The 14,226-nt window shown below is 40.8% G+C and overlaps 1 protein-coding gene across 1 annotated transcript in view; it reads left to right on the forward strand.

Annotated features, from left to right (window-relative positions):
• Nucleotides 1-855: 855 nt before the first annotated feature.
• srrm3 (serine/arginine repetitive matrix 3) overlaps nt 856-14,226 on the forward strand; it is a 114,009-nt gene continuing 100,638 nt past the window's right edge. The window contains exons 1-2 of the mRNA XM_037687714.1: nt 856-1,153; nt 12,695-12,790. Coding sequence (XP_037543642.1) covers nt 864-1,153; nt 12,695-12,790 — 386 coding nt within the window. The 5' untranslated portion in view covers nt 856-863. The remainder of the gene's footprint in view (nt 1,154-12,694; nt 12,791-14,226) is intronic.

A 14,226-nucleotide genomic window follows, 5' to 3' on the forward strand; every position in this document is an offset into this window, starting at 1 on the left:
CAAAAAAGCTCAATCTGGTCCTCTGGATACTGAGGTTGAATCGCAAGTGGTTCCTGTAGTCTGCCCTCTTCCTTGCTGTTTTCTCAAACTCTCTTACTAGTTTGAGGCAATCCTGGACAAAGTGGTTCAAAATATCCTGATGCATGCTCAATAATCCAGGTAGAAAAATCCAAAAAAGCTCAATCTGGTCCTCAGAAGACCAGATTGAGCTCTTTTGGATTACTTACTTACTTACTTACAACAAAATGGCAACCTCAGTTTTGGGAGTAAACAAGCCAGAAACAAAAAGAGAAACAAACATTCAGAATCTATGTTAGAGGTATATCAGTGATTATTTTCTGTCAGCCACAGATTTGGTGTTTTTATACACCCTCATCCCCCCCTCTGATGCTGCATATGTAGAGTTTTTGACCCCTGTGGTTAACACTTACACTACGCTCCAATAGCTTTTAGAGGAATCGCTCGCTCTTCATCCTGACTTGCCTCTGGGCACTTTCAGGGCTGTTGACTCATGAAGCAGGAGCTGCTGCCGGGTCTCTCTCTGGATGCTTATTTCTGTGCATCAACTATGTTGGTGTGTTCGAATGTTTGCGAAGTGCACGGCTCAGTTCAAGCAGAAATGCTGCAGCCTGTCCAGAGGTATCAGCATCAAATTACATCCCGCTCACCTTTTAGTCTGCAAATGGTTCTGGACCACATTTATTGCTGTAAATCAGTAACAAACACCTCCAAAATAGTTTATTTTTCATAAGATCATCAACATAAAGTAAGAGTTCCACCACGAGTGAATGTTATGTGCCGTCTGTTCTTTCTGCTAACCTTCTGTCTCTCGTCTCTGGTGTCCTCCACAGAGTCCAGTAATCATGTACGATGCAACGAAGGTTTCGTCTCCCAAGGATGGTACAAACGGCTTGGTCCAACCTGTGGTCCCTGGAGCTAAACCCGAAACAGCAGCGGAACCAGCAGCGTCGCCGTCCACTGCAGTGCTGCAAGCTAACAGCGAAGAGGGACAGCCACACACGGAGGAGGACGAGCAGCCTGAAGTAGAACCTGTCCTGGTGAAGAAGCCGCACCGAGAGATTCTGGACCATGAGAGGAAGAGGAGGGTGGAGCTTAAATGTATGGAGCTCCAAGAGATGATGGAGGAGCAAGGGTGAGTACATGTGGCTTCATTGACTTTATGAAAAAATGCTTGTTATTTTAGGGGCAATATTTAAAGGACATCATAAAAAGGATTGTTCAAGAAAACACTTCCAGTGCTGGTCCAGGGGATAGGGTCAAAACCAGAACAGTTCTGATATTTAGCCCATAATTGATCATTCCTTTATTCACATTTATGTATTTTATGCATGAATCAGTGTTTGTCTCTTTTTTTCCTACCTATCTTTTAGTATCAGCAGTTTGGTTGATACAACTGTTTGTTTTTTATGAACGTGTGCAACAACAATATTTATGATCCAAGCCAGAGTGAGGATTTATGCACGGTGCTTAGCGCTGGATTTATGAACACCAGCTAACGAGCTATAAACACCTTGCAACGTGTATAAACTAAGCAGCAAATGATCGTAAACTTGGTGTAAAAAGTTGACGGTGAAGGCGACAGTCTTTGTTTCTGGAGGTTATTTTATCACAAGTTTACCACCATGAACTTAGCTTTATTGAAGTGCCGTGTTTAAAACGTAGAAGGGTTTTTAGACGGCATGGTTTAAAGTCAGACAGCAGAAAAATAAAATAAAATTGGAAAATAGTGTTATAGATAAATGGATAAACAAAATCTATTTACTATAATAAACAAACCCAAAAAGATTCAAATGTTTTCCTTAAACCTGTATCACACTGGGTTGCAACTATCAGCAGCAAACAGAGAACAAAGTCAAGATGGGACTGTCCAAAATGTCTTGAAACATTCACGAGGATTCAGTTTCTTTGGTTCACTCACAGAGATTTGCAGTCTAGTCCCTTGACTTTACAAGAAGTTTGAAAATGTTGCTTTTTTTTAGACTTTCTCCCAAAATAGTTGCAGTTGCTGTGTTGTTTTGGGCATCTTGAACCTTTCTTAATTTGTAATTCTAGGCTGCCATAGCTGTGTTTTTATTTATTTTGGATAATTGCCATCTGTTTTTTGGCTATTAACATTATGAAAATATATGCATTGTAACGCGACGCTCACTGTTTGCACTTCCAATATAAAATGTTCATTGAAGTGTTGAAAGCCCTGTAATCATTCAGCTGTGGTGCAGAACTTCTTTTCAGCTTAGAGGGAGGTTTTCTTGCTGAACTCTTTACAGCACATATTTTACCATTTGACAGTAACCCTGGTCTCCCCTCACCTGTCACTTTCCCTGGACCAGGTCATTCCAGCTGAGCTCAGCACTTGACACCACTTGGGTCTTACCTCCCTGAATTAGTGGTGAAACTTCTAAAGGTAGTGGCATTTCACCACAGCCGGCTGAGCAACATGTCTGTGAGACATCCGGGGGTGCACCTGCACCACACTAATTAATAGTCTACATTTTATTTTCTCCAGCTTTTGCAATCAGTGCATAAATACAGAGACACAGGTGTACTGAAGCAGGTGTAGTTTGCAGAGAAAGTACAACCTGACTTGCTTGTGTTTTTAGACAGACATTAATAGTTTAGGAGCTCGATGTCTGATTTTAATAAAACAGTTTTTAATTTTCTTCAGTCTTGAGATCTGAGGTTATTGCAAAAACAATTGAGACTGCAGCCCCAAATGCTCAGATCTAGCCATGCTGAGGATATGATTATTTTAAAACAGGTGCCTGTATTCATTTCTAAAGTTTACTGCAGTCAACCAAATCCTGAACTTGGGGGAAAGCTAGATGGGTGCAAAATGAGCTGAAGTGGGTACAGTGTGGACAGAGAGGGGTAACAAAAATTGTGCACAGCCTAGAATACAATTATTAAAATATACACAAACATAAATAGACTGAGATTTTAAAAATATATTGGCAGTAAAACATGGTTGAACACAAAGAGCCAGAATTCAGTGAAATTGTGACAGACACTATTATTGTTTTTATTTTAAATTCAGACGTTACAAATCCTAAATTTAACCCAACTTAAACCACATTCTTTAAAAATCTCAAACACGAATAATGAGGGCTGAATGTCAAGTGGCATTTCTTTGTTCAGAGAAATGTAATTTTTCTTTCTTTCACATCTCACTTATTAAAATACAGGCCGTGAAAGCTGCAGCAGAGAGCCTGACGTTGACAAGTATATTCCTTTACAGGTCCTGAGTTTACAGGCAGCGCCAAAATATTAAATTCACAATCTGATACCTGCCAAAAGGCATTTTCATCTCTTCAGTGGAAGAAAAACAGAAACAAACCAATGCTGTGAAGTAAACAGTGTTTTTGTACAATGAATAAATAAAGATAATGTTGCATACAGTTTGTGTTTTGGTGATCTGGCTGCTTTTAGAATCTTTGTATCACAATGTTGAGTTATCTGTCATAAGGTTGAGAACTAGACTGTCTCTTTTTTAAAAAAGTTGCCATAATTTTAAATTTCACTACTTCTTGGCATTTAAAAAGGTTACTGTTAGCTGAAGGGTGCTCCTGGGATCCTGCTGTTTGGCCAGGGGCAACAACACCTCAGTCTGCAGCAGTGAAAGATCAGGATTTTGCCTCTGCTCTTTCTTGTTTTTGGGTCCCTGCCGAGCAATGGGGAGGTTGGGAGATCCATTATGTCGTAGTAGGGTTAGCTAACCCTAAACGTACCACTCCCAAGCTGGAAAAGAAATGCAGGATGATGGAAATTGTTGCTAATAAAAAGGTCTGAAAATACATTAAAAATGCAACTACCTTGAAGTGGTTTCTTCTGAAAAGTTAGGAAGAATTAGGAGAAGTCTAAGGCGTTGTAGATAGTTCTTTAAATCACTTCAGTTCAAATATGTTGACTTTAACCAAAAACAGTCCATGCTCAATAATCCAGGTATACAATCCAACAATTTTCAGTCAGGTCATCTGGACAGTTTCTTTTTTTGCTGAAACGTTTCACCTTCCATCCGGAAGGCTTCATCAGTCAAGGAAACACACAACACAAAACTGATTCTTCCCCCAAACAACTTACTCCAAAGTGGAACAAACCAGTTACGTTGGTGCTAAGATGGTGTCTTTGGCACGCCCCCTCCTCTTCCTCGTTGACAGTCATGTCAAACTGGTTCAAACTGACTTTACTTCTCACTGATTGATGAGCTAAAGGCTGGTCTGACTGGGGTTATTATGTAGCTATTTGCCAGTGCAAATACAAATAACAGCAGCAGCCAGCTGTAGCACTTCTTTGAAGTTTATGGTCAAAACCAGAAGGTTCCACTTCAAACTTGACAAAGTTGGAAAGAAACCCTTGAGACTCCAGTCATCCTTAATCCTAATGCTTCTCCCTGATGGATTTACCCCCCACCCCCCCACCCCCAACACACACACCCACATGCTCTGCTGCTTGAAGAACCACATCTGAGTTCAACTGCAGACTTGACAATGAGCATAATTACTGATGAGCCTGTGATCCTGTTAGTATGAAGGAAGCTTACTGTATGTCCCCTCTGATACTGGTGACATGTTCCTCACTTCACACTTGTCGTTTACAGACTGCTGCTTAATCTTCAGCGTATCAAGGAAGGGTGATTTAATTCAATAAAAGTCAGAGTTATTAAATGTGTTTTTTTGATGGGTAGGTGCAGCTACAGAAGGTGTTATGAAGTTGAAGGCGGTGCTGTGTTTTTGTCCTCTCGTTTGTCCACTCATCCCTTTCTTCCTGAACTAACTTCTCTTGTCAGACAGTAGGGCCTCATTAGGACTGACTGGTCATACTGGAGCTGCAGCTGATTGATGCAGCTGAAAGCAGAAAAAGGGGGAAATGAGGAAGGGGGAGGGTTGGTTTCACTTTTCCCCTCTGTTCAGGTTCACTACTTTCCTGGTTGGGAGCGATGTCTTCTGAGTTGGGAGCAATGTAAACGTACCATGATGGCTGTTAAAACATTGCCGTGGGCGGGAGCAGCTTGGCTAATGATGGCAGAATACAAGAAGACTAGACATCCCCACAAACCAGCTCAGAGTCAGTCATGAAGGTCTGAAGGGCTCAGCTGAGTGCTCAAGTTCTGGACGGACTCAGCTCATCTTGTTAAGCTATAATAGGAAGGGAATCACATTTGCCAGCTTGGCTGGGCACAAATACCACTGTCTCTTCCATTTCCAATGTCCCTCTTCAAAGGAAAGCATGTGGGGAGGATTAAAGGATAGAGTGACAAATGTAACACTGGGATGGAGAGGAAGAACAGTGCCAGCCACTTGAACATTGTTTTCCAGAGAAAACCAGAGGCCTCAGTTTGTGTGTCCTCCCAACAGTATGGATCCCGACTCAAGTACTCATGTTGGAAGCCACGCCACTTTTCTTTCTCCAGCACCAACACAGGTTCCTCTGTGCTTGTATCGTGTGAGCAGATGGGGATAAATGGTCTGTCATGAGTGATGGCCTAACCATGGGAGCCAATTAAATTGGCTCTGCGATTAACGGAGCTTGTTCATTTAAGAGTCCAAAGCCTGGCAGCCTCCCACATTCATTTGTGCAACGAGCTCTACACTGCTGTGGGGCATATAACTATTTTAAGTATATTAAATGGGCTCGAGTTTGCACACCACTTATACACATTTGTTCAGAAATGCACTATATGATGTGTGTGAGAAGCTTCTGGGTGATATGGTGCATAAATAAAACAGCCAGTCTATTTTTTGATAGAAAAAATATGTATCTGTTTTGACAGAATATGTCAAAAAGTGCATAGGGTGTATTTTAAGGAAGCTTTGGGTAGCAATACTTAACTGATTTTGAGGTAAGCGGCTCCTTGCATGCCAGGAAACAAGTTCTGTTTGGAGGGAGTTTTTCTATGCTAATTGTAGTATAATGACTGTGCACGGTTTGAACTCCTGATGTGCACAAGCCTTTTCCTCAGCTCTTTAATGAGCTCTCTTCATGGGACTTCTCTCACACTAAACTGGAGGCTATGTTGGTCTCATTGGAACATATGAACACATACACATATGGGTTTTGCAAAAACATCAAAATCATTTTTCATCCTTAACAAATATCTGAAGAGTTTACATGGATGCAGAAAGCAGTATTCCATGCATGGTAATTAAAAAAAAAAAAAAATTCATCTTGCAGCTTTACAAAGCAGAAAATGGGACAGAATTGTTCTTTTGCACTCAAGTGTTAGAGTCAGTCTTAACAAATAAAAACACCACAGTACCAAATTTGTGGACACTGTACATGTGCACGATGATACGTAAGATAATAACCAACACTGCAGGCTGATCACTGACCACTCATCTTCTCCAGGACCTCTCATAACAAAAGACTTTGGAACTGCTTTGTCTTGCATTGACCTTCTACATTGTCTTGGGTGGCAGCCTGGTCATTCTCTCTGAAATGACTTCCCCCAAATCCTTCAGTCTTCTTGGACACTGGTTGATCTTATGATGCTGGCTTTGGCATTCAGGAAACCACCATTAGAGCAGAGAGAGTTATTTTCAAAGTCCCTGAAAGCAGTTCTTTTTTTAGATCTAGGCTTCTCACTCTTCAGTTCCTGCAATTCAGAAGTGTTTCCTCAGATGTTTCTCGCAGTTATGCTATTATGTAACCTTATCTGAATTGAAATCTTTCTTTATGGTAAGGGGAAGGATATGGCTTTTTAAACCAAGAAGATAGTTAGGTCTTTTTTCTTTGCTGCCTTTCCTGTCAGCTCTGTCCAGTAGTCTTAACTGTTATCTAACCGGAAATTCTACGTCTGTGGAGAGCATCAGTTCTGAGTGTTTTCCACTCGAGAGTTAAACCATTGCACTGTGGCACTCAGTAGGGTGTTTTAATTCTGTCCATAAAATAGAAATGTGGGGGTGTTCAGGTTTGGCCTTGTGTTCATAGCATCATTCAGCCTTTCCTGACAAGTCTTATAGCAATGTCTGGGGATGGCTTGTGGAGGAAAGCTCTTCAGACATCAAACACAGACACATCACTTGCCTCTAGAATGAGAACAAGCACGCCTCACACATTGGCACTTGTGCCTGAATCAATGTCTATTACCATAAGGGCGATCTCGAGGCCATGACGATTCATTTTTCTGGACTGTGAGTAAATGTGGGAAATCTGTGGGTGCTCAGAGCTGGCTAATTACTCTAATCAAATGCTTTAAATGCGGTGATTTTTCATGACTACAATGGCATGAAGGACCTCACAGAGATCGATGTCCTCAGCCTCTTTTCGCCTAAATCCCTGGACTTTAATGTGCTGTAGGCAATGAGTCTGGAAAAGACGGCCTTCATTTGGTCTCGTTTAAATTACAATGGATTCTAAACTGTTCCTAATATACACATAAAATATAAAAAATACACAAGTGACAGGATCAGTTATTATGGTTTGGCATTACCTTGTGTTGCTGAGATTGGTGGTTTGAATTGAGTTTTCTTCAGAATTGTGTAAGAGCAGAACAGATGGTGAGCGAGGGGAAGACATCTACCTTAATTGCTAAGAGAAGTGCTAATTAAACATGCATTGGAGGGATGTGTTGTTTCATTCTGCATGTCTTAATAGCTTTTGACAAACATCCAATATGAGCCCATTTACACAAATTGATATAGAGCCAACTATGGATTCATGCCTAACTTCAGATGACATACAGCACAAAAAATTGACTTTGACAAAAGAAGGAAGTTTTATCCTCTGTGGATACCTACCAAGCTTTATTGCTCTTCTGGCATTTTTCATGTTATCTGTACTGGGCACACAATCTGTTAAGTCAGTTGTGCACTGGATGATGAACCCATTTCAGCATAAAAACTATCCAGATTGTGGATGATATCTGCAGGATTTTCAGGTACATACTAAAAATCCGTTGAACATAGTAGCATAATAAGTTGAGGATGGTTTTAAGCATTTACTAACTTCTGAGTGATGTTTTATTATTGTGGTGGCAGGATATTGAGGTCCTCCGTAGCGTGGTGACAGTGGTAGCAATGAATCAGTGACATGAGGCCTGTGTATACTGGCAGACTAAGAGATTTTGGCCTGCTGGCCTCATGCCTTCGATACAACTGTGACTAGGGCAGGGAAACCACAAAGTGCAGATTCAGTACATGTGGCAGAAGTATCAGGCTAGCTTGGCATGATTCTCCAGCATGTAGCTGCATCTTGACACTGTCAGAAGTGTCATACCAGAGTGGGTGTTTACTCTGGTATCACTCTTGGCAAGTGGGTGAGGGCATAGGAGAGCATCTCAAGAAAGACAGCCGGTAAAAAACTACAGTATTTGTTGAGTACTAAGAACATAGCAGCATTATGATTACCTCTTCCCTAAAGGAGATTTTTTTTTCTTTGTTTACTTTTCAAATTTGCTGCAATCCAGCAGCATTCTAATAGGTGATCACCCTGTGTGAAGAGAGGGCTAAACCAATAAAGCATGTCAACTCCGCTGTGCTTCATATTGTGGAACTTTGCTGTATTTGAATCAAGCAAAAATCAGTCTGAAAGGGGCAGAAAGATAAGCCCAAGAAGAAGAGAGGAGAACGGGACTCTGTAGGTGGTATGTCAACAGACACTTCACAAAATCTCTCCTAGATTCTGATGGGATGTCAACAGAGATGACTGAAAATGTTTGCACTACAAGAATGCAAATGAGAAAATCTTGCAGATGCAAAAACTACTTGGCCGGAGCCTCTTTCGATCCACAACAAACGGCTGACAGGGCACAGCGACCACTGCAGACCTGCAGCTAATGTGTGGTGATGCCTCCTGCACTGTGAATGGAAAACCATGAATATAAAGTGTTGCTTTGGACCCTCCATTGTGCTGAGCTGACAGCTGCTGAGCTGAGAGATTGTTGTTCAGCAGAACCTGAAGGTGCTGTCTCACCGGATGACTTCCTCTCTGTTAAACTTTCTTCCAGCCATTTCTGCTCACCATCACACTTCCTTTAATCTCATTCTCCACACCATCAATTTGCTGATAGCAACGAGCTTGGGAAACGTGGATTTGGCTGCTATAATCAGTCCGCGAAAGAAAAAAAAAACTCCCTTTGGCCTAAAGGCTATTTCTATGCTGATGAGCCACTGGTTAATTTACATTCAGCTTATGGAACTGATCTCTGTGCGCTTCAGAAAAATAATCTGTTGCCATGAGGACTATTCCCTGTTTTTTACTCCAGGCTTGTGCACATCATGTTCTAAATATCTTGACGTTAACAGGAAAAAATAATCCTAAAGACCTCAGATTTTTGTGCGCATGGTCCACACAGCTTACTATTGTGTAGCGCTTGAGTTTTGCAGGATTTTTTTCAAGCACCGAGTCTCCGTCTCACTACACACTAACCCTCAGGCCACCTAGTGGAGTCATTTAGGACCCTAGCTGTATGATTCTGTGTTCTGTTTTTATGCCTTTTTTCAAAACAATCTTTCTGAATATGAAATTGTGATTATATTTGTTCCTTCTCTGTTCTTACCATTTTGTAGGGATCTGCCATTTGCTGTGGTAAGAATTAAGAAAACTTGTACTGGTTCATTTATGACCCCAGAAAAGTGTAGATTTTTAATATATTATAGGATTAGGTTTTTATTGTAACATTTAACTTCTAAATACTATCATTTTTGTACATAATTTTTTATACCAGTTTTCATGTGCAGGTTTGCTGGGAGCTGTTTATTTCTTGGGGGCACACTGACAACAGGTCGTCCATCACAGAACCAACACGGGGATAAATGAGATGGACAACCATTTGCACTACAGATTTAGATTTTGGTCTGTAGGACGAAACTAATGTATGAAAAGTAAACAAGCACATGAATAGGGCGAACATCCAAACTGTTCCCAGAAAACATGCAACATATTGATAAAAAAAATTATTTATCTGGTTTTGAGCAAATCAAATGCTGGCCCACTTAGAGTACCTACGTACGTAGAGTACCTAGAGTTTACAAATATAGAAACACTGAGTCAGGTACTTTATGCCCAAAGTGATGATGAAAATAGTTAAACTGATGGAAATTACTCAGCAAATTTAGAGGGACAGTTTATTTTAATACAGAATCTGATCATGACGTTCATCCCACACCTGAGGCACATCAAGCAGTGGCTCAAGGTTTGCTTATAGGGCAACAGGAAGCCTTTGAGGACAACATAGATTGGAGCTACAAAGTAGTATAAATTAACAAACATGCAGAATAAAGTGTGACTAAAATCTGTTCCAAGCAGCCCAACCAGATGGTCAGCTCAGGGAAATGGTGTGCTTTGTAGAGTAGGCCATTCGCAGGCAAAAATGGAACTATAGGTCCTCAATCATTCAGGTGAGCAGGACATCATCTGCAATCTGGGCATAACAGGATAGAATATAATGACCTGTTATACGATCTTTTAGAATGCTTGTTTTAAATGCATAGAGTGGTATGTGTATGATAAACACAAACAAACTCATAGAAAATAATTGGTGAATAAAATACAGTAACTTTTGTAACTAAAATCAATTTAAGGTTAAAGCCTAATCCTAAAAATAGACTGTCAGACTCTCAAACCCAAAGTGGGTACTGGTACTATAAGTTTGGAGCCTGATAACTAATGGCTTTATCTCTTTTACTTTTAGAGTCTCTAGAAACCGCAAGTAGTCCTTCAGCTTCAGATAAATAAAGTTGGAGACACACAATACAAGAATATTGATGTCTGTGTTGTGTTTTGTGATTCTTGTGTCCTGCGAGCCGAAAAGGAAGAAGCTGGTAAAGATGATGTATGGATGTATGTATGGACGGATGGATGGATGATTTTTGTCATCTGTCCTGGCCTCCTCGTGTTTCTCCCTCTTGTAATCAGCTCCTGCCTCTGTCCCCTGTAGTCCGTCCCCAGGTGTTTGTGTCTTCATACTGTATATTCTGTCTTTCCTTGTTGTTCCCCTGTCCTTGGATTGTCCAATAAGACGTTATGTCTGTTTTCCTCCATGTTTCCTTATTACGCTCTGTGGGTGAGTTTTGGCTGCCATGTCAGTCCTTTTTGTTTATTTAAATAAATAGTATTTCATTTACTCCCGCGCCTCGCACAATGATTGCTGGACATGGGCACCGGCGACCCCCGTGACCCAAAATGGAATAAGCGGGTAAAGAAAATGGATGGATGGATGGGTTTACTCCCGCGTTCTCCGAGTCCTTCCTGCATTTGGCTTCAAACTAAGCGCAGCTCATGATAAATACTTTAGACCCTTTACAGAGCTTGAAAACTTTCAACAGAATTTTGTATCACGAATGAAAAATCACAATCTTTATAAATTGTCAAATCAACTATAGGCAATTGAATGCAGCAAAGTCTTGCACAAACTATTGTAAGAGCTACAGTTTAAAATATGTAAAAACATGAATAACTGGCTCACTGCTGCTGTTGTCTGTGTAACTTTCTGCTCTTCTGACACTATTTCCAATGTCCCGCCCTCTTTTTCATTGTCTGATGTCAACAAATGTTCAGAACTGTGTCACTTTTGATTGACATCAATGGAGGTTGTGTTGAGTCTGTTCCACTCTAACAGATTTTTGTGACAATAAAAGAAAAAAAGTTTTTAATTATTTTCTCATTTTTGTGGAGATCCAATGGAGAGAAGCTAAAACTGTGTCAGCATCTGTCTTGTTGTTCAGTTTGACAAAGAGGAACATGTTTAAATTAAGGCTAATGGTCGCCAGGCTAACTGTGATGTCTGCGTGTCTTCTTGCCACTCCTTCATCTTTATTAATTCTTCCCTTTTCATCCGGCGTCCTGCTTTCTCTGTCATCTTCGTCTATCTCCGCTGCTCATTACGACTCCTTATCGCAGCCTGAGCAGGGCGTGGAGATGGTTTTATAATGATTGATAAACACCAGGAGATCTGAGCGCAGTGCACTGAGGAGTGCACGTATTGTTGAGCACACAGTCCTGCACATAGAATGGAGCAGGATCAGTCTGGATTGGCTGATTGCATTTTTATTTTCTTCGTTGCATGAGTGTTTTCTTGCTGCAGCGATGTTATTCAGCCTGATTTTATATGCATATACACTAATTGCCAGCTGTGCTTTGTTTACTTTATGCGCGCATTGAAATCACAGCAAAACAAACCTTTATTTTTTTTTCTTTTCTGGTTCACACCCGACAGCGACAAAATATCTGAAATTTAAAACGTGTAAAAATCAGATCATGAAGCACTGATCTAATGTGTGACACAAGCAGTAATTTCTTCTGTTGGCCTCTGCAGTGGTTTTCAGTATTCTGTCTCTGTCAGCTTGTTGAGAGCTCCTCAGCTGCTCCGCAGATTCTCTCGGCTCAAAGAGTTTCAATGCTCACATTGCAAAATAAATTATGGCATACTGCGCTGGCCCTCTGTGGCCATGGGTGACACTGAGTCATCAGAATGTACATTGTTTGGTTGAACGTAAATTTTGGTTAAGAAACAATCCAAAAGGTGTTTTTCTCATATAGTAGGAAATGATGTGACTCCTACATGAGAGTCTGGCAGTGATGGCAGACAACAGCGTTACTTCTCCCCTGCTGCATTCACTGCTGTTATTAAAAGCTGTTGCTTTGAGTTCTCGCTCACCATTGTTTGCTCACTGCTGAACCCACTGGAAATATGATAAATGTGTCTCATCTTTTAACTCGTGTATCTTCATATCTTCAGGTACACAGAGGAGGAGATCCGACAGAAAGTGAGCACATTCAGACAAATGCTGATGGACAAAGAGGGCGTAATCACCAGAGAGGGATCTCACGCACAGTGAGTTCGATAAACATCTGTTTTATTCTGACAACCAGCCTGTTTCTGTGCATTTCTATCATAACACCAAGCGACAAATATTGGGCATATCATAGTGTCTGTTTGCATGGTTAAACATGGATTTGTTGGATACAGTCGGAGTTCATTGCAACAAGTTTAGCTGTGATTTTTGTTTTTTTTATCGCCTGTCACCTAAAGGAGAAAGGAGGACGTTAACATTTTTGTCTGCGTATGTATTTGTGTGTTTTTCTGTTACCAAAATATCCCATGAACACTGGACAGATTTTAATGAAACATTCAGAAAGTCATCATTAGATGTACCTCAACAACCTTCAGAGTCAACATGATTCAAGATGGCCACCACAGCTGATTGAAGATAGCCGAAACAAAAATGGCTGTAACTCAGTCAAGTTTACAGATTTTGAGCTACACTTTGGTGTGGTAGTAGCTGAGACTCATTCCAACACATACTCTGAGTGCTGACAAATCATGCAAGATCCCATGAGACTGTACATAACATTAGACCTAAAATCCATATTTTTTGCATTATTTCTTATTTACAGCAGCTTTATTCATCAAATCTAAAAGTCCACAATCCTTGATGACAAATCAGTTAGGCCCTCTTGACCCAGCTGAAATGAACAAATAAAGCAGAATGTGGATGGTCTTTGCAAAGACTTGCAGAGATGTTATGTGTGTTAAGAACACAGTGAGTGCAGTTACTTGTGATAAATTGCAATAGGTTGTATAGGGCTCTGAGCAGGCACAAAACTTTATAACGAGGTTGCGGTGGTTAATTACCAATAACTACTGCACCATGTTCGGCTGTCCTTTATTCGCCTTTTGAAAGCAAGAAATCCTTGGTCTCCTCATGGTCAGGCATGATGAAAAAAGGTAAAAGTTGTCAAGGCTCTGCAGAAAAAACTCCTTCACCTGCATACCCTCAAACTGCTGATCGGAGCTTTCACAGCAAGGCTGAAACTGATGGTGGAGGCACAGGAACCTCCCACGTAGACAGGAATGGTTTGCAGATTGTGATAAGGTCATGGAAACTGGTCTGAGAGAGACTTGTCGAGGGGGGGTCTGGAGCATGTTGGTAGGATCATCATATGTGCTGCTGCTGACGTATACAGTAAAGGGAGGGGGAGTACCATAGTAAAAATGTAGCAGTGTCATCTTTACGTTCAGGATATTGTCTAAATTTTACACATTCTATCCACGTTATAATAGATTACAGTAATCCCTCGCTACTTTGCGGTTCATTTTTTGTGGACTCGCTCTAATGCAGTTATTCAAAGTAGGATTGGACATGACACACGATTGGCTGATTGGTGGATGAACTGCACGATCGGCATGGGATTTTTAAATGAAATAAATTGAAAAATTGTCTAGAATACTGCTGGGAAGGATTTAAAATGCCTCACATATACATACAT

The sequence above is a fragment of the Nematolebias whitei genome, chromosome 14 (assembly GCF_014905685.2).
Source record: "Nematolebias whitei isolate Nwh7 chromosome 14, NemWhi1, whole genome shotgun sequence".
Lineage (NCBI taxonomy): Eukaryota > Metazoa > Chordata > Actinopteri > Cyprinodontiformes > Rivulidae > Nematolebias > Nematolebias whitei.